Source organism: Talpa occidentalis, unplaced genomic scaffold, assembly GCF_014898055.3.
Source record: "Talpa occidentalis isolate TD23 unplaced genomic scaffold, MPIMG_talOcc4v2.1 talOcc4.10, whole genome shotgun sequence".
Lineage (NCBI taxonomy): Eukaryota > Metazoa > Chordata > Mammalia > Eulipotyphla > Talpidae > Talpa > Talpa occidentalis.
Window position 1 is genome coordinate 97,599,662 of NW_023600993.1, and position 23,479 is coordinate 97,623,140.

The window sequence follows — 23,479 nt, forward strand, 5'->3', positions numbered from 1 at the left end:
CAGACAAGACTCCTTCCTTCCTCTTTCAGTTTCTGGAGGCGCCAGGCATCCCTCCCCTGTGCTCTGTGCATGTCTGTCTCTCCTGAGGACACTGTCACTGGGCTGAGGGCCCGCTCTCTGCAACCTCCTTTGTCCCAGTGGACATGAATTTAGAGGGGCACAGCTCACCCCACTAGAGGTTCTAGCAGGATCTGCCATGTGGAGAGAGCTTGTATGCGGAGGAGGGCAGGACAGGGGGTCCGATGAGGAAGGCTCTGTTGGCCCAGGAGAGGGGAGGGGCCTGTGAGTGACCCTGTCCTGACTCAGGCTGGAAGTCTCGGGGCTCCCGTGACCTGAGACAGGAGAGGCAGAGGTCAGGGAAGGTCGCCTCTATCCACAGCCATGCAGGGACCCCACACCTACAGCGGGACAGAGTGTTTGTGTGTGTCTGCATGCGCATATATTGTGGTGAGAGACATAACATAAAATTTACCAGCAAAGTAGTGTAAACTGTGTGCAGATTTCTGTGCGACAGATCTCTCCAGAAATTTTTCATCTTGCAAAACTGAAACTTTATCCACTATCCAAATCCCCTCCTCCTCCTCCCAGCCCCTGGCAAGCACCGTTGTATTCTGTTTCTAAGAGTGACTACTTTCTAGCTCCTGCAGTATTTATCTCTCTAGGGACCTTTTTAACAAAGGAGAGTAGAGACTTCTAGAAATAGGAGGGCAGATGTGAACAAAGATGTGCTGTGTCGCAGTGAGTTTCAAATGATTTTGGCCTTGACTGGTGGGGGGGTGGGGCTAACTGCCCCCCCACAGCCCCACCTGCCTGCCACCTGTTTTGGTGCAACCCTGGAGCTAAGAGTGGTTTCTACACTTTCAGACAGTTGTGGGGGGAAAAAAATCAAATAAAGAATAATATTTCATGACACATGGAAATAATATGAAAGTGTCCACAAATAAAGTTTTATTGGCCCAAACCACTTCCATCAACTTCCACGTTGCCTGAGGCTGCTTTTGCATGACAGGGCTGAGCCCAGTGGCTGCCACAGAGACCATAAGGTCAAAGCCAACATATTTACCATCTGGCTCTTTGCAGAAAGGTTTGGCAAAGGGCCTGCTCTAGACCCACAGAAAGAAATGCAGTTTGTGTTTTAACATAATCGCCCTATAGACTTGGGCAGACACACAACTGAAAGAATCAACCACATAACACCTCTCCCCCTCACTAAGCCAGGGTTTGCAGTTTTCCTCTCTTCTACGGAGGCTGCTTTGAGCTGATGCAGGACACAGATGGTGGCACCAGCCTCCTTGGGGTGAATCCTGGCTCTGTTGTTAGCTGTGTGACCATGGGAAGGTGGTTAACTTCTCAGCGTCAGCTTCTTCATCTCTGATGTAGGGCTTTGTCAAGAGGTTGTTATGAGATTAAATGACTCACTGGCGGTGCTTGGTGCAGGCTGTGCCCTAGACAAGTGTTAGCCAGTTTTAACCTTCATCTTTTTTGCTGTGGCTCCATCGTTTCATGAATCTAGCTCGTGGCTCCCCCCATTTTGTAAACACTGCTTCACACAGTCATAGAGACAATGTGTCTTTGAGGAACAATGTGCTGCTTAGAACCCCTGTCTGGTCCCCCTGGAAGGGGGCTGAAGGGAATCTCTTCACAGTCTGAGCCTCAGTTTTACCAGCAACCTCTCAGTGCCTCCAAGCACTGGCTCTTGTGTACTCTTGCCACCCCAGGTTGCAGGGTCAGGCCCTGGAAGGTAAGAGAGAAAGAATTTCACTGGCCTCTGTAGAGAGGCATTCAGGGATCGATCAGTGATGCCTGCCCTGACCACGGGAGGGAAGTTGCAGGGCAAGTGCTACGGACTTTTCTCCCTTGTCTAGAAAGTATTTCCCAAACTGCAGGCACTCAATATCTTTCTCACATATAAGAACCACCTGTACTATTATTTGATTTTTTAACTTATAGACTTCTTTTGGCATTAAAATAAATTCATTTTGACTTAAAATACTATTCACTGTAAAAGGCAAATTTATGACATTTGCTTAAGTGGAAAGACAGCATTGTTTGCCATAAACAGAAGGAATTGGTAAGAATTAATTCCCTGAAAATAAAATGGCATTATTAAATTCAACCAAGACTCCAAATCCTGTGAGCTCTCTTAGCTAAAAAGAAAGACTAGTAAGTAGTAGAGATTTTCTACTTGCCCCAGTTGTAATTAATATTTATTTAATGCTTCCTGAGTTTCAGGTGCTACCTGATCAACTGCTTACAGCTACTGTAAAATATAGAAATTATCATCATATCCATTTCATAGAGGAGGAAACTCAAGTTTTGAGAGAGCCTATTCCTGTCAAAGCTCACTCAGCAACAAGCAGTGAGAACAGAGTGTGGGCCCAAGAGTCCAGGCTGGTAGAGCCAGGCTGGCTGTCCATTAGCTGGAAAGAAAATTTCACAAGGAAGTCACTTAAAATATCTTTTGTGCCACCACTGGAGATTTCTGTCACACTTTGGCACCCCTAGACAGGTAAAAAGAACAAAACTAGAAAAGGTTTGGATTCTAACCTTGTTTTGTTACAGATTCATGTGATTCTGGAAATTTAGTCTCTGACCCTCAATTTCCCCTTCTGTAAGGTACAAGAGCTATAGTTGAGATTCTAGATGGCAGGAACCATCCCTTACCTCACAGAACCCAGAACATCTGGCACATATTACCAGTTAGAGTTCATTCAACACACAGAAGCCCAGTAGCCTAGCTTCCCTCTAGTTTTCATCTTAATTCTTGTCCCCTAATAGTCGCAAGATGGCTGCTTTACCTCCATCCCTTACCTCCACATCCCAGACAGGCAGAAGAACAGAAAATCAAGAAGGAGCAATGCCATGATCAGGAAAGTTAAAACGTACAGGTTTTGCTTTTTGGCTGGATTTGTGTCATATGGCCACCCTTGGCCCTGGGGAGAGAGAAGTGATTGTTTTACCTGGGTGCATTGCTATGCCAGATGGATTCTCTTAACAAGATGGAGAGGAAATGGATATTGGGTGGGCAACCATCAGACAACTAGAAAGGCTTAAAGAAGGGAAGGAGGGAGGGTTAATCCCTCCTGCCCCTTCCAGCTCTGATAGCTGTGATGAAAGAATGTCCTCTTCTCTCTTACTGAGCTCAGTACCAAGAGCATGAATGTTATATTTTTCCATAAAAGGGCTTCTCTGTGAACTTCTGCATATTGGGGCCACTTTTGTTTGTACTGGCAGACGGATTCCAGGGGAATGAAAGTTCACCACGGTGCAGATGTATATCCAAGTGCGACAGGAGGCATGGGCAGGGAACCCCTGGAAGGGGACTGTTTTAAAGGGGATGCAAACGCGCAGCCTGGGAAGGTCATGCTGAGGTCTCAGGAAGAACGTGTCAGGTGGCTTCCAGCTACAGCCAAGGGCAGGAAGTGGCCTTGAAGAACGGTCTGGCTGTCCCCTGCTGCTCATGCCCTGGGTGGGACTCAACACTTTTTTCACGTGGCCTGCCAGGCCCCCAGTACGCTGCACTCATAAGGGATAGTTTCTCTTTTCATTTATGGCCTGAGCTAATATAGCATTTTTCCTGTCACTTTCCACCTGGGTGGCATTCAACAAGTTTCTTAACCTCTCTGTTCCACAGTACATAAGTCCTCACTTACCATCCATACGAGGTGCTTGGATGCTTCATGTTTAAATGAAAAATCGGATAAGGAAAGCAGGACCTCAAATGACATTACTTTGACGACATTTCTTCATTAGACATTGGCCCAGTGAACGCTGCAATGTAATGGCATTGAACCAGAGGATATTTGAAAACCTACCATATTCTCATTTGCATGATGGGGCAAAGATAATCCCCCCTTCCTGGAATTCTTCTGCGGGTTAACTGAGTTCATAGCACTCTAGCTCCCGGAGACCTCCACAGAAGTTCTCAGTTGAGGTTACTGCATCTTCCTCCCTGTCCCATGTGAGCAGGTCAGCAGTTGACCCTGCCCTACCAGGGTCGGGCAGCTTCTGAGTGATGATCTTTTTGCTGTCAGGAGGACTGGTTCATAGGTGAGGTTTTGAGATCCCAAGGAAGTCACCCAGAGTACATCTGTGTTTGGGGAGAAGAGGCCATTGGGAGGCAGAGCTGGGCCCTGTCCATGCAGCCCTTCCCCTGGGCTCTGCTGGTGATTCTGCATGCAGACAAGGTCACCTTCACAGCAACGTTGGTGTAGACTTGCTAATCAGTGGGACCATGTTCTGCGTAGAGTATTAAAGTGTCTCGAGAAAACAAAGGGCCTTCTTCCAACGGGACTGCCTCCTTTCGGCCCGTGTCTACACTTCCAGGAGCCATGAGTGCCCATGAGTACTCCTGACATTTACCCATTCATTCAACAATGTTTGTTGAAACCTACTGTGTGCTGGGCATGACTCAGAGAACAAAATATGTAAAGATCTACTTTGATGGTGGGAAGACAGGCAAAAGTCAATGTGGGTAATGGAAGGAGTGAGGACATTATCTCGTGGGGAGGGGACTCCAGGGGGGTGAAGAACCGTGTGGAGACAGGTTGCCCCCTCTGTCGGATGGTCAGGCCGGGTCTTGCTGAGAAGGTGACATGAGCAGTTGATTCATTCAGTCATCAGGTGTTTGCAGAATTCTGTCATGTCCATTCTTTCATTCCTTCACTCAATACATAGTTGCTGAGGGCATCCTGTGTGCCAGGCACCCCCATAAGTGATGGGATCACTGTGGAGCCAAGAGGACTGCTCAGAAAGTCGTCAGGCCCTGTCTTTATGACTCTTGATTGGCCTCAGTGGTGTGTGGATTTGCAGACAGCATAGGGGTGTGCTCAGCTGCTGTAACAAATACCAAAGACAAGGGGAGAGCAGTTTCTCTCTCTAAGGTAGCAGTCTGGGGCTAAACCAGTCTGTTGTTTCATGATCCCTAGTTGCCAGCCTCTTCCACATGGCCTGGAATGCTTCCTACAGGCCCTCTCCACCTGAGCGAAGGGCGCAAGCGGGGCTGAAGGGACCACACCTTCCTTTAAAGGGCACAACCTTGCTGTCACACAACACACCTACCCAAGTGACATCGGCCAGATCCCGGACACTTCATCACACCCAGGCAGGAGAAGTAAGAAGCTGTTGGATTTATGTTCATGGACCCAGCTCAAACTTGGGGGTTTTGTTGCTATGAGAGGAAAGGAAAGAGCAGAGGCTGAGAACAGTTGTCAAGCTCTGGCACCCAGGGCTGATGAGGGGAAACAACGTGAGGACATGCGCAGGGATGACGGCTGGCTCTCCCATCACCTCTGCACAGAGCAGTTGGCTGCAGGCCGCTCCGGAATCCCCAGCCCTCTCCGGTATAAATTCAGTGTGTGAGCTTGGATGGAAAGTGGACAGGGTCCAAGTCCTCTCGCCAAGCGTGGATTTAGTGCTGCTTTTCCTTGACCAGTTCTTTCATCTGCTCAGAATGCGTGACCGGGCAGCTGCCACCACAAACAGCCCCGCCCAGGGCGAGCTTTGGGCCAGGCTGTCCCAGCAAGATGTGCCACTGCTTATGTGCAGACAGTAGAGTTGAGTCCAAGCATTCAGCAGCTTGGCGTGTTCCTGGAAGAGGTGTCGAGAGATTTGAGCTGCCTCGTGGAGAAACAGAGCAAGCACTGAGCCTTGCTGCAGCCAACTCGCCACTTACCTGCTGTGCAACCTTCAACATGTCACTGAACTTCTGTTTCCTTATTTGTATGCCAGTTGGGGTGGAGTCTGACCTTCATCTCCCCCAGATTATTACGAAGACACAACTAAGATAACATTGGGGCAGCTTATCCATTTTCTAAAATTAATTTCCGTATTTCCCAAAGAATATTTTTCTCTTTTGGAGGCTTAAAGCTTGCAGGTAATGCCCTTGGAGATGCACTTAGACTAAGAGATCTTGAAGGGCGGGGACTGTGTCTCCATCCCCACTGCACTGGTGAAAATTATACAGCACGTGTGCATGAGTGAGCAGGTTAATGAATGAGATGAGACTCCTAGTCAAGGGGCAGCAAACACAGATGCCCAGGGGAACAGGACAGGCCACACACATGAATAAAGTGGGCTGAGTCTGAGAAAAATTAGGTGACCCTGGCTGATTTTTCTTGCTCTTGCTCTTGTTCAGAGACACAACTCCTGAGTTAGTGTCCTGTTGTCACTGCAGCAAACTACCTCACACTTAGTGACTTCAAACAAGACAGATTGGTCATTTTATAGTTCTGAAGGTCAGAATTCTAAAGTCAAGGTGTTGGCAGTGCTGGATTCCTTCTGCAGACACTCAGGGAGAATCCATTTGCTGCCTTCCAGCTTCTAGAAGCTTCCAGCTTCTAGACACCTTACTTGGCTTGTAGCCCCTTCCTCCATCTTCAGAACACCTCCCTCCAACCTCTACTCCTATCATCACATCTTCCCTGTCACGTGGACCTCTGTCTCTCTCTGATGACCCTGATTCCATCAGGCTCACTTGTATAATCTAGAATATCTCCCCGTCAGAAGCTCCTTAACTTAGCCACATCAGAAAAACCCCTTTTACCCTGTAAAGTAACATAGTCACAGGTTTTTGGAATGAGGACATAGCCATCTTATGGGGTCATTATTCAGTCAACTCCAGATACACAGAAATATTTTTTGACTCTTAAGAAAGCTATCAGACCAAGGAAGGTGGGGTTTATCCTCAGTGTTCAGGAGACAATAGGGCAGGTAGTGGAGTGTGGTCACCTGTGAAAAAAATCAGCCACTTCTGATTTCTAGCATATGACTGCATATGAGAAAATAGACCCAATTTTTCAGAGCTTCCCTCATTTCTTTGTCCCAAGAGTAGATCAAAATCTGGATTTTTAGGTGAAATTATTCCATGTGGTAAGTTTTTAAAATACTGTGCAGCAGCTCCCTGGCAGATTTGATGGGATGGAATAGGTTGGGAAGCTGATAGAGGGCAGTGAATTGCTGTGCATGTTTTACTTCATTCTCTCCCAACATAAGAAAAATAGCAGAAGTCATAGTTACAAGAATAATGATTCCAACCTTGGATAACATTTGCACTTGCATTTCTGAGCACCAGGCACAGTTCCCCACACATCATGCATATTAATTCATTTGATTCTCATGGTGACCCTGTAAGATCAGTGCTATTTTAACACTCTTTTTGCAGATGGAGAGATTGTGGCCCAGAGGGGTCAAATGACTTGCAGGGGATGGTGTAGTCAAGACACAGCCGTTTCAAGCTCTGCCCTTCAGAATTCTGTCTCCTTTTTCATTTAACTTTTTGTTTTAAAGTAGGTTTTGGTCTTGGGGCCTCCCCTGGTGGCGCAGCGGTTGAGCGCTGGGCTGCGAAGCTGCCCGCAGCCTCTGCAGCGCCGGTTCAATCCCCGGCCACCAGGGAGGGTCCCACATGGCGCGCAGACCTCTCCTGCTGCCCGCTGCTCCCCTCAGCAGTGTACTTCGTCAGTCTGCCTGCTCTGCTCTCCCCTCTGGCTCTGGTGATCCTCTCACCCTCCCGTGCTTCTGACTGTACCCAGTGCTTGTATAAATAAATAAATAAATAAATAAATCTTTAAAAAAAAAAAAAGTAGGTTTTGGTCTTAAAAAAAGTGTCACAGATAGTATGGAGAGACTAGCACATCAAGTCACCTGAATATCCTTCACCCAACTTCCCCTAATGCGAACACGTAGCACAGTGGCCACAGCCCAGAAATGAACCGTAGCAAGTGCTGTTAACTGAGCTCCAGGTGATACCTGACCTTCCCAAGTTTCCACAAACCTTCAACTTTCTGTGCCAGGAGCCGATCCAGGTCTTCCACCTGGACTGGCCCTCACTGTCTCATCACCTTGACACTTTGGCCAAGACCGGCCAGGCCTGCGGTGGGGTACCCTCCATCTGGGTGCGTCTGCCGTTCCTCATGATCCAACAGAGCTTATGTGTTCGGGGAGAGAGACCACACAGCAATGTCGTCCCCTCGGTGCACCTTATGGGGCTACATGATATCAGTCGGCCTTATTACCGGTGATGTTGACCTTGATCTGGAGTCCATGCCCTATAGCCCTTTGGTTTAAATGCTTTCCTTGTGTGGCGAGAGAAGGAAATAGAAACAAAATGTTCAGCTGGACTCGTCGGCAGCCCCCTCGATCCCTGGGGCTAACCTGACACACAGGATGTGCTCTGCAAATGTGAACACCTCACCCCCGAGTGTTCAGCCAGGCTGGAAATCCCTCGCTGGTGATGGCAGGAGTGGGGAGAGACAACACCCCAATTCAGGCCCTTCAGTAATCATTTCAGCTACAGGGATAGGAAGGGATGACCAGAGAATGGAAATAAACCAACAGAGATGAAAGCCCAGGCCCGCAGCTGCTCGGACCATCAAATCTTTAAAAGCAACATGAGGTTTTAGGGCAAGGAGTGAATTATGGCTGTTAAGACCAAGGACGGGCCGGCTTTGATCTCAAAGGGGGAGACATCTTAAGGGAAGTGGTGGCCTTTGCATAACTTATTCCCACATCCTCCAGGGGTGCGTTAGATGGACCCACTTGGAATTTACAGGTCTGCGAAGAACCTCATTCCTAATGGCAAACACTTGAAACAGGCAGCTGCGTAAGGAGAGGGTGAGGCTGACATCCGCAGGGAGCAAGCGGGCACTCCTGCACTAGTTCCCGAGAACAGGCGGCGCTTTACAAGGCTCTCAGCCCCGTCAAATCAGACAGATGCAGGATTTGTGAGCTTGTGAGGCATCCAAGGATTGGAGGTCATTTTGGTGAGCACTTGACCTCGCTATTTGAAAAAAAGTATCAGTTTGGAGAAGGTTGTCTTTACTGCCAGGAAACTTTAGACCAGAGGCCCTAGCCTGGCCTATGGGACCGTCACCCAGATGTTGGCCTCGTTTGTCCCAGGGCAAGCCCCCCGACCTCCAGCAGACCTCCCCCTTGTTGAGAGCTAGCCGCCGGGGCATTCTGACCACAGATTCCTGTGGGCCTGTAGCCGGCACCCCACACTTGAGAGTAACAGCCCAGCAGGCAGCCACCTGGGGTGGAGGAAGCAGACCCCTGTTTGGGGTGCACTGGGGAGAAGACAGGGAACTCAGACACCCTCCAAAACTGTTCATGACACTTTCAGAGGGATGGAAATTCCAGTAGGTTGGAGGTGGAAGCACAATATGATGAAAAACAATAGGCCCAGGGTCAGAAGGCCTGGATTTGAATCCCAGCTCTGCCACTTGGAATTGCTGAGTTAGATGCTGCAAGTTGCTTAACCACTCTGGGCTTCAACCTCACCTTCTGTCTATCTCTACTCAAATGTGGAGCCTTCCCTGACCCACCCCTGCCCTGCTAGTTCCACGCTCTAGCACCATCTGAGGCCTTCTCTGACCCAGGCATTCACTCTCAGCCTCTCCACACTAGGATGTTAGCTCCCTGCCCATTGCTCTGTCCTTAGTGCTTAGGACAGACTGGCACATAGTAGGTGCTCAGTAAGGCTTGGTGAAACGATTCAAGTGGGGCCACAAGAGAACCTTCTTTGCTCTGTTACTCTCCTTGTCGGGTGGGTTCTAAATTAGGGTAACCAACATAAGGGACTTCACACTTGGTTAGGGTAATAGCAGAAACTATTACTAAGGGCAATTCATTTATGTTTTTTGCTTGTTTTTTTATTTTTTTAAAGATTTATTTATTTATGCATACAAGAGCTGGGGTACAGTCCAGAGGTATGGAGGGTGAGAGGATCCACCAGAGACAGCAGGGAACAGAACAGGCAGACTGACTGAAATACACAGCTGGTGGGGAGCAGCGGGTGAGTCAGGAGAGGTCTGCTGTGCCATGTGGGTTGCTCCCTGGCCAGCCGGGGATCGAACTCATGCTGCAGAGGCTGCAGATTGTTTCATACTGTGGTGCTTAACCCCTTGAGCCACCAGGGAGGCCAACATTTATGTTTTTACCTGTTTGTCCAATAAATAGCTATTGAAGGTTTGCTGTGTGCCAGGGACTGTACTGGGTACCAGAAATCCAAGAAACCAGGCATTGCTTTTTTTTCTTTTTTTTTCCCCAAAATCATTTGCAGGGAGCCATGTGCTGCCTACTCTCCTAAGAAACTGGGCATAGAACAGTGACTAGAAGACAAAGGCCCCACGTCCTAGAGGGAACGAGATGGATAATCACTGTTACCAAATATGGGAGATGATTTCCGAAGGGGCGGAAAGGACTCTGGGCAGTCCTAAGGGCAGAGGGTAGAACCAGGGTCGGCAGAGCAGGGAGATCAGCGAGGAGGCGAGACAGTCCCTCAGCAAAGAGACCCCAGACATGTGCAAGAGGTGGCGGTGGAGATGGGGAAAGTGGCTAGATGGGTGTGTATGAGGCCTTATTCACAGAAACTGGTGATGACATTAGGATCTGAGAGAGGGGGCCTCCCCTGGTGGAGCAGGCAGTTGAGCGCCACGCTGTGAAGCTGTCCGCAGCCTCTGCAGCGCCGGTTCGATCCTGGCCGGCCGGCGAGGGTCCCACATGCCACGGCAGACCTCTCCTGTCTCGCCCGCTGCTCCCCTCAGCAGTGTATTTCAGTCAATCTGCCTGTTCTGTTCCCCGCTCTGTCTCTGGTGAATCCTCTCACCCTCCCGGCATCTGGCCTGTACCCCGGTTCTTGTATAAATAAATAAATCTTTAAAAAAAAAAAAAAAAGATCTGAGAGAGGGGAGAGGCATCGAGATGATGGCTCCATCTTCCAGCTATTCTTCTAAGAGACATTTTTTTGCATATCTGGTCAGTGAAAAATGGGTATGTTCTCTCTTTCGGGAAGAGGTGATCGTATAAATGCCAAGCCTTGAGAGCTCAGCTACTCTCAAGAGAGATATCATTAAGCAACCATGGTAGATAGGAAGCCAATAGTAAGCCCCGTGGAACTCGACCCCTGAAGACCTCTCTGGTCTCAGCGTGCACACGGCCCCCACCATTCTCTGCACCCCACTCTACCTTCTTCCGTTCCTCCCACCTCAGGGCCTTGACACTTGGCTGTGCCCCCACCCTGGGGTGCTCTCTCTCCAGATCTTCATATGGCTGCCTTCTGCCCCACTGCCACCTCCTCTCAGGAGCCCTCCGTGACCCCTCCTATCAAGCCTTGACGTAACTGAAATTAGCAGGCATCAGTGTCTAGTCTCATGTGTGCTCAGGGCAGCATCACGATTCTGCAGCCTGCCTGTTTTCCCCAGCACCGCACACTGGACGTCCTTCCGCACTAGCATGTGTGGACCCACATGCCCCGCGTTCCCCTTGCAGCATTCTTGCCCTCCTTGTGCCCCCCCATCTCTGCCCCGGCGTCATCCCCGCTCGTGTGGCAGAGATGCAGTGACAGGGCAGCCTATCTGAAATGGCATGCTCTGGAATGCGGCTTGTTTTATTACCAGTTAAATGTGCTTTATGCTACCTGTGAATGAGGGTATTGTGACATTTAGCCACCGGCTTGATTGGACACAGATGTGGACTGTGCTCCACGTGGGGCAAAGATGCGGAGGACAGACGCTGGGCGCGCGTTTGTTAAGACGGCCGGACGGGCTGGACAACACAGTGTCAGCCGGACAGATGTGGACGCCTCCCTGCCTGACATACAGACATCTGTCCCTGTCATCTCAGAGCTGAGCTCATCTGAGCCCCCAGAAGCCTTTGTTTTTGTTTGGGATCTGCTCCCTGGTCTTATCCAAATTGTTTGGTTTGTTTTTTTTCTATTTTTTTTTTTTGTTGTTGTTGTTGTTGTTATTGTTGGGTTTTGTTTTTTAACCTTCCCTGGATGTTTTATTCCCATGAATATTTTTTTAAATGGTGCATCAGTGAAATACTCACATGTTGACACTGCCTGTGGAGATTTTTAATGCACAAGGAAGGATCATCACAGCTCCCATCCACAGAACACTGTGTGCCTGGCTCTGCCCTTTGTATATCTTATCTCATAGAATCCTCACAATGAACCAAATAAACTAGGTGTGGTTCTGGTTTACAAGTGGGGATACTGAGGCTTAGATATGTGAGCCTCTCACCCACAGTCATTGGGGCCAATCAACAGGCACATGTGGATTCTGCTGTCTTCCACTCCTTTCCAGAGACTGAGATCCAAGAAAACAGGAGCCAGGACTTTCTTAAGATAGAAATCTTGGTACAATTTATGCACCTAGTAAATATTTGCTGAACAAATGAGTGAGTGCCCGAATGAATGGCACAGCTGGTGAAGGGCAGGACTAGGACTTGCCAAGTCTTTGCTGTCACCATTTTGTAGTCTGTTCAATAAGAGCAGAGAAAGGACCCCTCAGGATCCGTGCTTTGTCCCTCTGTCCCCGTGTCATGGTTGGGGACTCAGGGAGGCGGGGCTACGTAACAGGTCGCCCGCTCTGCCTACTTGTGGCTTTTGCATTTTGTGCATGATCTGCTGCTTTTTATATCACCTCCCAGTTAGGTATCCAGACCCTTTTCACGTGCAGTCTTGTACTTCAGCAATTCTACATTAGTACTGGCATAGTAAGACCTCACTGAGATGAATGAACACAGGTTTGGGGGGCCACTGCAGGCAAGGACATTGTAAGCTGACTCCCAAGCAAGGAACACCAGTGATGGGTGCTGTTCGCTGGGATCGGGTGTACAGCTTTCTTTGCACTGCTCAGGGTGGCATGTAGCAGCTGGGGTGACAGTGAGATCAGGTTGGCCTACAGCAGCAGAGGCAAGCCGTAACCTGTGCCTCAGCCCACAGGCTGCTCACTGGCCGGGAGCCTGGGCTTGGGAATCGGGCCGACCTGGGCTTGAACCCGGCTCCGCTGGGATTGTGGTGGAGATGAAACAAGATAATACCTGTAAAATGACTAGCCTGGGGGAGATAAGTAAGTGCTAATAAATGGAGGCTCTGATTATTATTATTTATTATTTGTCCAGTTGCTAATCCAGTTCCAGTAACTGAGATGCTTCCAAGGGTTTGGATTAATTTAGTTAGGGCTGAGCTTGATCCAGGAGAGAGAGGGGAGGTTTTCGTGGTGACTGTCACCAGCTCCTTGAAAAAGGGAGGAATTGCAGAGAGCAACCAGTATAGTCTCCAGCCACCAGGGAAAGGTGAATTAAAGACATGTGAGACAGCACATTAGCCCTTTCTCAGCAGCAATCTGGGCTCCAAAGACGGACAGAGGACCTGATAACCATCCCCTGACACCACAACACCCCACTGGCACTGTGCCCATTGTGGGCACAGGCGTCTCTGGTGGTTCTGTATCCTAGACCAGGGTCAGAAACTGGAAACCCACAGGCCACATCCAGCCTGCAAACATTCTTTGTTTTGATTTGTCCTGCCCATTTCTATTTGTTGCTACATTTAAAAAATGGTAAATTTCATGTGCAGATCCAGATTTCTGACTTCTCTTGAACAAATCAGGAGCCCTCACTACACTAGACTCAGATTTCCAGGTGACAGAAGTTGGCTGTAGTTGAGTAGCCTATTGGTTAGGAATGCTTTTACCCACAAGCAACAAAAAGCTCAATTAGTGTTATCTTAACCCATAACATTTACTGTGTGTTTAACAAGAATTCTGGACCCCGAGGTTGGTTTAGCAGCTTGACTATCTTCAAGGGACAGCTTCTTGCCCTTTCTCTCCTTCAGCCTCAGCTTGTGGGGCATTTTACATTTATGCTCGTGACCTCATGTCTCAAGCTGGCTGCCATATCCCCAGTCAGATTCTTACACGATCGGAGAAGACCTGGGGAGAAGGGGAGGGGAGTAAAAGAAAAGTCTTTTCCAAAAGCCCCTCTGCCCAGAACTAGATTACATGGCCATCCTGAAGCTTAGGGGACAGGGAAAGCTAGTAGAAAAGCTAGCAAGGTGAAAGGAATTGAGAATGAGTTTGGACAGCCAAATAGTGTCTGTCATTAACTGCTACTTCCTTGGATAGAAATTATGCATTTCAGGTTGCCACAAGCCCCACCACTCCCTATTGTGTCCCAATAGTGAGGCTCTCTGTCAGTCTCCATTTATCATTGTGCCTGCACCAACTCCTTCCCTTACCTCCCTCACCTGCTGGACCTGTAAGGTTTTGTGTGCTGCCTATCTTACACCCAGTGCACACAGCCACTTGGGTTTGGGCATCTTTCAGCTTACCAACTGCATGTAGATTCAGAAAATAGAGTCCCTCTATTTTCCTTGTACATTCTCAATCACTTTCTCCACCCACTCTTTTCCCTTCCCTTTTGCCCTTCTCTCTCCAGGAGAATTCCTCCTTATCCTGAAGAAAATCCATCTTCCTTCATATATATAGGGAGCAAGAGAGAGACGTTATATCTATAATATTAAATTTTCAGAGAGGGGAGGTAGGAGGGAGAAAATGGAGTGGCAATAATTTAAAAAGATTGATAAGCAATGAGATATTTCAAAAGACATCCAAATTAAAAGCCCTGATTTTTTTATTACCAGTTTCAGCAGACACTGGCTCTTGATTCCTACATTTTTATGGGAATCCTCCTCATGGAGGGCTGGTAGTAATGTGTGGGCAGGCGGCTGTCTGCAGCCCACGTTTCAGCTGTGCTGCATTCATGAATCACTGCATTGTTGCTGTGTTTGGAATGATCCAACTCCTTGTGTATCTCTCCACTTAATTGTATTCTGTTGTTCCTTCTGAACATAAGCATCCACCTCCTACCACCATATTTAGAGCTGTTCCTGACACAGTAATATTGAGTACATCACTGGGAATTGAATTGTTGAATGATTGAATGAATGAATGAATGAACATCCACTTAAAAACTGTTCTACTGAGCCAGGCACTAAGAGTCTGCCTTTGCTTAAAACCAAAGAAAACCAGGGCCTCCCTGATGGCGCAGGGGGTTAAGACACAACCTATGAAGCCGTCCATAGCCACTGAAGCACGAGTTTGATCCCCAGCGAGGGAGCTACCCACATGGCACAGCAGACCTCTCCTGACTCACCCGCTGCTCCCCTCAGCAGTGTATTTAGTCAATCTACCTGTTCTTTCCCCCCACTCTGTCTCTGGTGAATCCTCTCTGCCCTACACATACCTCTGGCCTGTGCCCCAGTTCTTGTATGCATAAATAAATAAATATTAAAAAAAACAAACAAGAAAACCAAACAGCCCCAAAAAAGATAGCAGTTTTTCATAACAATTCAAAAAAACAACACTATCTTCAACAAGAAAGAAATATATTTCTTTCCCACCTAAAAGTGCAAACTGGGTCTCCCTGATGGGGTTAAGTCTCAGAGCTATCACCACTACGGCCTGGGCTGGATCCCCAGCCAGGGAGCTACCCACATGGTGCAGCAGACCTCTCCTGTCTTGCCTGCTGCTCCCGTCCGCAGTGTATTTCAGTAGATCTGCCTGTTCTGCTCCCCACTCTGTCCCTGGTGAATCCTCTCACTCCCCCAGTTCTGGCCTGCACCCCAGCTCTTGTATGCATAAATAAAAATCCAAACTGTTGTGGCAGTTAGATCTGCCCTGTGACCACGTCCAAACTCCATCAGTCTTGTTGCTCAGCTGTGTGATCCAAGATGTGCTTGTTCAGGACCTGCCTTGCCCTTTAGGGACACAGCCAGGAAATTACATGCATTAACATCTCCCTCTTCCCTTATCTAGAACTCATCACATGAACAGACCTGCCACCAGGGAAGCTGGGGAAGTGTTGTGTTGATTCTGATCAACCCTGTACCCAGCTTAAAAGAGGAAATTCTACTAATATGAGAGAGAGGCAATAATAGCTAGATTTGGGGGAATCTCGCGTATGGTCTGGCACCATCACCATAAGAGAGGATGTTCCCTCACCTCGTCCTTCTCTGCCCAGCCCTCACTGGGGATCCCCCAGCCCACTGGAGGCACAAGTCCATGTTTAACATTCCAACTCCAGGCGGGTCCGTTGCAAACCACATACTGTGGCACAAGATTTCGGGGGCTGTGTGCCCCCCTCCCTCCTGGGCCCTCTCTGGCGTGGGCCAGACCTCTCCCTGCAGGGGCTCTGCGGCTGCCTTTGCACACTGCGGTTTGTTCAGCTGTCCATTCTTCAGATGACCCTGGGTCACAAAATGAAAACAAACAAGAGGCTGTTTGGGAGAAAGAATAGCAAGGAAGGAGACTGTGGTCTGTTTGTTTCCAAGCCTGCCCCGGGGCGTCATTGAGAAGACTGACATAAAAGAGATGAGAAATTGAGAAATCGGGAGAGAAAACACTGCTTTCAGGAGTCTTCCTCAGGCTGCGGGGTCCTAAGCGGCAGCAGGTAGAGTTGCCATGGTAACCTGGGCCCCAAAAGTGACCTTAAATAGACTAGCCTGGCCTGGACCTTCTGCCACACATGTCTGGGCAGGCCACTGAGGGCAGAATGGGATCCAGCCCGCCACACTGGCATGGGCCAGTTCTGTGCTCACCACTTCTGGGTAATTCCCCTGGAATGGGGAGGGGGGAGGGGATGGGGGGAGCCTAGGGCAACCGTGTTCCTGGGCCCTTCTCTTCCCCCGATTCATCCCTACTCATCCTTCAAAGAGTCTACAGCTATTAAGGGACAAGAGTGTATGTTTCCAATTAGAGGAGGTTCCTAGAGTCATCAAATCCAGACAGAAAATAGAAGGGTCCCCCCCCCAGGGACCAGGAAGAGGGGGCCAGGGTCATTTAATGACTCTTTGGGGATTTTCCTCAGTGCTCAGTGGCTGCTCAGTGGCTTGAGTTCCAGCTTTGCAAAGTGAAAAAGGTCCGGAGGTGGACACTGCTGGCCGTTCAACAGGTGAATGTACTTAATGCCACTGAGCTGTGCACCTAAAACTCAATTTTGTGTTATGGACACTTACCAGAGTTTCTTAATTGTTTTTGCTTTTTTTTGCTTGTTTCTGTGTGTTTGTATTCTCAACTAGTATAGGGTTTCCTTCCAAAATAAATGAGCACAGGTGACTGTCCAGATACTCAATATATTTACATGCCAGGTTCATATATTGTTAAGTGTAAATTCCCTTCGTTTGTGTTTCAAACCCCATTACATATAACATAGAAGCTGCTCACTAGTTAGTGAACAATACAAATAGCAAAGCAGTCACCCGAGGAAAATTCCCAAAGAGCCATTAAATGAGGGACAAAATATCACAGGAATGCATTAGCTCATAGTGAGGTGTGTAATAATAACACCTTACAAATGCACAAGAAATTTTACATAAGAACTTTCCAGATAACCCCTATAGTGTTTGTCTATACTTGTTTCTAAGAGGGAAATAGTGATGCTTGTTTTTTATATCCAGTCGTCAACATAATTTTTGAAACCAAATTATAGAAGCCCGGAAACTGTTGTGCACACTGTCTCACTTATTTCTCACCACAATTCTTTGATGAAGGTGTTACTTATTTTATGCATGAATTGAGAGAAATGAGGTTTGGAGAGATTTGGTAACTCGCCAGGGTCACAGTTTCCAGACTCAAAGACCTGCCTTTCTATTGCATCCTTCTCTTCCACCGCCTCCCAGACTGGCAGAAACCCCATCTGAACCCTGTTCCCCTCCCCGCAGGTCCGGCGGGGATGTACCAAGGAGCGAACGGACTCACCAGCACAGCCGGATTTGGAAGTGTGCACCAGGTAGGCACTTGTCCCTGGGAGTCCCCCAGCCAGGGCACCCAGAATACGACTCCCACCCACGGCCTCCCACCCTGGCTTTGGAGCCCACAGCACCAGTGGGGCAACACTCCATTGGGAAGACAGAGTTTCATGGCAAAGAAATTGGAATTACTAAAATATTTCCAAGATGCCATAGTAACATGTTCCATCTTGACCGGGGCCTAACCCACCCACTGCTGCTGAACCTGGGTCAGACAAAGGAAAACGTGCCCTTTACCAGGCCGTGAGCATCTCCAGGGTGAAAGTTTGCCCTCTTCACTTCTGCATCCCAGTGTCGGGGCACACAGTGGGGGCTTTATGGATACTGGCTAAATCCAACCAAGCACTGCTGGGAAGATGAAGGCTGACTGAGTTTGATCCTCTTGGTCTCACTTAGAGAGTGAGCTAAGAATTGACCTATGAACTGAGGGACTCCAAGGACTAAAGGTGCACCTTTCTGTCCATCTAAAATTATCTCATAGTGAGAGGTTCCCATGCCTTCAGACTAGCGTCAAACCAAAAGTAGCTGGGTGTTGATGGGCTTTGGAAATATTGAACACATTTAAATATGAGGAAGGTACTGTTTCTTGAGAAAACTAAAGCGCCTAAGTGACTTCACCTGGTATACAGGAGCAGTGTTCTGTGTAATTTTTTATTATTTTCAGGGTTCTAGATACACAGATTAAAATACTGATAAATAAAACAGAGTTCTTAGGTATGACTCTTTACTCTGGGTTTTTGTGCATTTTACTGTTGGAGCTTGTGAAAAACACAGACTCTCAGGGCCTCCCTGGTGGTGCAATAGGTTAAGTCTCAGCACTATGAAGATATCAGCAGCAGCCACTGCAGCACGAGTTCGATCCCCGGCCAGAAGAAAAGCAGACCTCTCCTGTCTTGCCTGCTGCTCCCCTCAGCAGTATATTTTAGTAGATCTGCCTGTTCTGCTCCCCACAACCCTGGTCTGCACCCCAGCTCTTGTATGTATAAATAAATCTTTAAAAAGAAAACCACAGACTCTCTAAACACCCCCCAGAAATTCTGTTTCCATTGGTCTGAGAGGAACCTGGAAACTGAGCTTTCCGCGAGTTCCTTGCAGGGTTGTGAGGCGCTGTGTCAGGGTGACGGTGGGGCAGGATATTTGAGTCTTGTGGGCAAACTGGACTCTGGTTGGTTTAAGCAGAACTTGAGAGAGTTGGCATTCTTCAATTTGCTCTCCAACACTCCTTCATAGAAGATTCTGGATCCCTAACTTTGTGTAATGGCTGCTATATTCACACCCCCCATCTGGTGTGTGTGTGTGTGTGGCCTTTATTATTCATTCACTTGTTCACTGATGCCACCAGTATTCCTGAAGTGGCCTTGTGTGCTCCACACTGTCCCAGATACAGCAGCAGCCAAGATGGACATGGTCAGTGCCACCGCATGTCCCTCCAGGTGCCCCGCCCACCTCCAGCGGCCAGTCTCTGCCTCTGAAGCCCAAACTGTCTGCTTTCCCTCCCTCCTTCACCGTCTCACTTCCCTGCTCTCCAACGGGTATCTCCTTTGCCTGCCAAATACACTACGTGCACCTGAATCCTTGCCTCAGATGCTGTGCTTCTTGGGAAAGTCCCTGCCCTCACGGAGCTCTTCTAGCAGGAGAGAGATAGAGACAGACCCAGCAGACCCACCACCTCATGAGACCCTCGCTAGTGTGTGAGCGGCCAGCTGAAGGCCCCGCCCAGAAAGGCCTCTTCCTCACTACCTGTGTGTCTCCCTTCCCAGGACTACCCTTCCTACCCCGGCTTCCCGCAGAGCCAGTACTCCCAGTATTACAGCTCGTCCTACAGCCCTCCCTACGTCCCGGCCAGCAGCATCTGCCCCTCTCCGCTCTCCACGTCTACCTACGTCCTTCAGGAAGCCTCGCACAACGTCCCCAACCAGAATTCTGAGTCACTGACTGGTACGTACGATGACTGTCACCTGGTGGCTCATGGCTGTGGTCCAAGCTCTTCCATTGAGGAGGAACCGGACATAGATTGCACCTGGAATGAAGTGGCCACTCAAGGGCCAGCACCAGCCCCCAGATGTGCTTTGTTGGCACCTGTGTGTGTGGGTATGTGTGTCATTGCACCCATGGAATTTTCACCTAACAGTCCTGTCTGTTCTCTTGTGAAAGAAGCTGTGCTCCTCTAGGTCCACACTCCTAAGCAACAAGGCTGGCTGAGCTGAGTAGGCCGCCCCGTGTAGACAGGTACAGGCCCCGGAGTTGGCGCGCCCGGGTCCTCGAGGACAGGAAGCCAGTATCTATCACTTTCCCACTATCGGCCAGCACGAGCCATGCACACTCCTCTAATCTCTCACTTCCATACTGACTCAACAAATACTAAGTAGCTGCTGTTTTCCAGGCCCTCCTTCCTTTGAGAGTAAAATGCAATACGTACTTGATCTAAGAAAGAAAGACTCCTTTCTTAGTTGTAATAAGGAAAATACATAAGTTGTAATACATAAGTTGTAATAAGGAAAACAATAATCCTCACAAAAACGTTTTCAGTTGCCCCCTCTTTTCCAGAGAAGACCAGGAATGACCAGCATGCTAAGTAACCCGCTGGTGACCGGTGGAGCTGGTGGAGCTGGTGGAGCTGGGATTCAGACCCAGGCCTCTGCCCACCAGCCACACGCAGCTGAGTACGTCACCAAAAACCATTTGAGAACAGAAGGGCAGAGGCCTTCAAACTGGGGTTCTCCCTCTAAGAGGAACCCTCGGGAATTCTAGAATCCCTCAAACAATCTTTGAGTGCATACCTTTCACATGGCACTCCAGTTCTAAGAAACCTTCTTATCAAGATTTTTGGCTTCAAAAGATAAAACCTTCAATTCAAACTAGTTTAAGCCAAAAGGGCATTTTGAGACGTCTGCACCGAGATGTACAGGGGCTCAGGGCACAGTCAGGAGTTCAGATGAAATATTGGACTTGGTCTCTGTCTTCCTTCTGGCTGTGCATTTTTATGGGTTCACTTCACTCTTAGGCAGGCTCTTCCCTACAGCGGCAAAGATGACCGCCAGCTGCACCGGGCTCCCCCCAGCTGCTCATCCAGAGGCTCTGGCTCCTTCCTACAGTCCCTACAGAGCTCCCAGTTAAGCTGCGCTGACCCAGCTTATGCCACATGCCCACCCTCAAACCAAGCTCTGTGGCCAGTGGAGTGGAATGCTGGGGCGGGGCAGCAGCTCATGCCCACAGCCGTCAAGCCACAGGGAGTGAGAGTGAAGGGGAGGTGGTTTCCCAAAGAAACTCAGTAACCTCAAGATGGAAGGGACACTGCGTGGGCAAAAACAAGATGTCCACAACCCCGAGGGAGATCCCACCTAGCCCATGAGCAACATGCAGTAGAATCCACGCCCTGGCTCCTTAGCGAGGTGCCCCTGACTCACCACCCATTCACCCCGTCAATCTGCTATCCACATGTGTCTTCTCTCTTCTGAACTGATTTGGACTTAACATTCAATAGCATGACAGCAATCAAGTAGAAGGTCCAAATGCAAAGTAAATATTATGTTGTCTTCTTTTTTCCTTCTTTTCTGAAATCTTCTGCTGTTCTGGGGCTTTGTGTAGCTAAGCCAGCATGGTGGTGGCATTCATTTAATGAATGTTTATTGGCTGATGATTAGAAAAATGCAATAGTGGAGACACACCTCTCTACTTCCTGGAGTCGTTGGTGCAGCTGCTACGTTCAGCCCTTATTTTTTCCATCACTGTGGGCGTGTTAGTTATCCTGGGTTGGGTGACAAATGTACAATGTGGTTATGCATTATCAAGTCAACTTTTGAGAACATTTAGGGCTTAAACATTGCTTTTGGTCATTGGGATTTCATCACAGATTATCTAACAAAAGCATAGTACCGACTTGACAAATTCCAAATTTCTTTCTTTGAAGGTACGAAATTTAACAAACATTTTTTCTGCCATAATCTAGAAATATGTTTGGCCCTCCTGCTGTTCAGAAGGTGGCTTCTCCAAATTGGTTTCAGCAAAAGAGACACACGAAAAAATAAACTGATAAGAAATTAAGGCAGAAAGGAAATGTAAACAGGAAATTTTCAAGTAGAGGCTACTGTCTATAATTCAGTAGTGAGCTGGATTCCAAAGACTTCTTCCCAAGAATTTGGGCTACCTAGGAAAGTCATCTTTATTCCTCATCAGGAGCAAACATAAAGGCTCATTGTGTCTCTTTGAAATTTGTCTTTATCGTTTCCCCCTGTTCTTCATTTATCCCTTCATCTGAGGTTCAACAATAAGTGGTGGAGATGGTTTTTACTGTGTGTCTAACAAGCTCACATAAAATCTAATGGCATAAATAATTGTCAGCTATAATCGAGGTCTCTTGCCTCTTTTCCCCAGTGTCTCTTATAAAGAAAGGGCATATAAGCCTGTGTGTGTGTGTGTGCGTGTGTGCGTGCACGCACACACACACACACACACATACATGCACTCTCTTAAAATTTCCCATAAAAACTCCACTTTTGAAATTATCCAGGGTCTCCTTGAGTGGTTGATTCCGAACTCCAGAGACTCAAGAGGTTTATATATTGCCAGCAGATCATGCTCACTCTGCCCTGCCAGAATACGGTGTCCTGATGCCCTTCTCCACTCGGCCCCCACCCCACTGCAGCACCATCTGCATTGACATGTATTAACAGCTACATGAAGCCCCAACAATTTGCACATGATTGGAGCACAATTTGCTGATGCAGAGCGCAAAATCTCAACATCTGACATTACTCAAGAGAAAAGACAAATCAGTAGTGGTTGCTTAAGGACTTTTTTCTTTCAAAATTTTAAGTATGATAGAAATTATCAAAAAAGAAGTTGGAGGCTATTTTTGAACTTCTTAGGTCATCTCCCTTTGTCAATAGGAGAATTTCTTCAAATCTCTCTCAAGAAAAAACTTGGAAGTCTCTTCCATGCAATTTGGCAACATCTCACAGAATTTAAAATGTATGTGCTCCCTAATCCAACTTTTGTACTTCTAGGAATTTATCCTAAAGATAAACTTCCACATAGATACAAAGGCTTAAGTAAAAGAGTACTTGTTGTACCATCGTCATGGCAGAAAACTGGGAAAAAAACTAAATATCCATTAACAGGAATCAGGTTAAATAAATTATGCTACATCCCCCAACATCAGACTATACATCTGTTAGAAGAGAAAGGTAGACATATCTTTGCTGATGTGGAGCACTCTTTGACTTACTATGATAAGTGAAAATAAAACAAGGTGCAGAATTATATCCATCTGTGATCTTGGGATTTTTTTAAGTGTAAGTATAATCTAATACCCATATTTGCATATGAAATTTCTGGAAGGATACAAAAGCAATGTTTCTAGTCATTTGTCTGGGAAGGGAACTAAAGTGAAAGGAAAAGATTAGAGGCAGCACTCTATAGACTGCTCCATAGAGCAACAACAGCAAAATATACATTTTTTAAGTCTGCATGAGACACTTAGCAAAATAGACATATTCTGGGCCATAAATCAAATCTCATTACATATAAAGGGATTCAAGGCATAAAAAGTATGTTTCCGAAAACAGTAGATTAAATTAGAAATAAATAATGGAAAGATTACTGCAAAATTCCCTAATAGTCTAAGCTAAATAACATACTTCTAAATAACCCATGTGCTGTGGTTAATTTTATATGTTGACTTGACCCGACTAGGGGATGCCTAAATATCTGGTAAAACATTATTTCTGGGTGTGGCTCCAGAAATAATATGAGATTGTTTCCAGAAGAGATTAATGTTTAAATCAAAAGAATCAACAGATTATATGGCAGGCATCATCCAGTCCATTGAGGACTCATACAACAAAAAGACAGAGTAGTAATGATATATCTCTCTCTCTCTCTCTCGCT

General features: G+C 47.7%; 1 protein-coding gene across 2 annotated transcripts in view; it reads left to right on the forward strand.

Annotated features, from left to right (window-relative positions):
* The window catches only part of EYA2 (EYA transcriptional coactivator and phosphatase 2), a 267,711-nt gene that overhangs the window by 176,088 nt on the left and 68,144 nt on the right, over positions 1–23,479 (forward strand). For both annotated transcript variants that reach the window (XM_054698087.1, XM_054698088.1), the window contains exons 6-7: positions 17,504–17,571; positions 19,351–19,528. In XM_054698087.1, the coding sequence (XP_054554062.1) occupies positions 17,504–17,571; positions 19,351–19,528 (246 nt within the window). The remainder of the gene's footprint in view (positions 1–17,503; positions 17,572–19,350; positions 19,529–23,479) is intronic.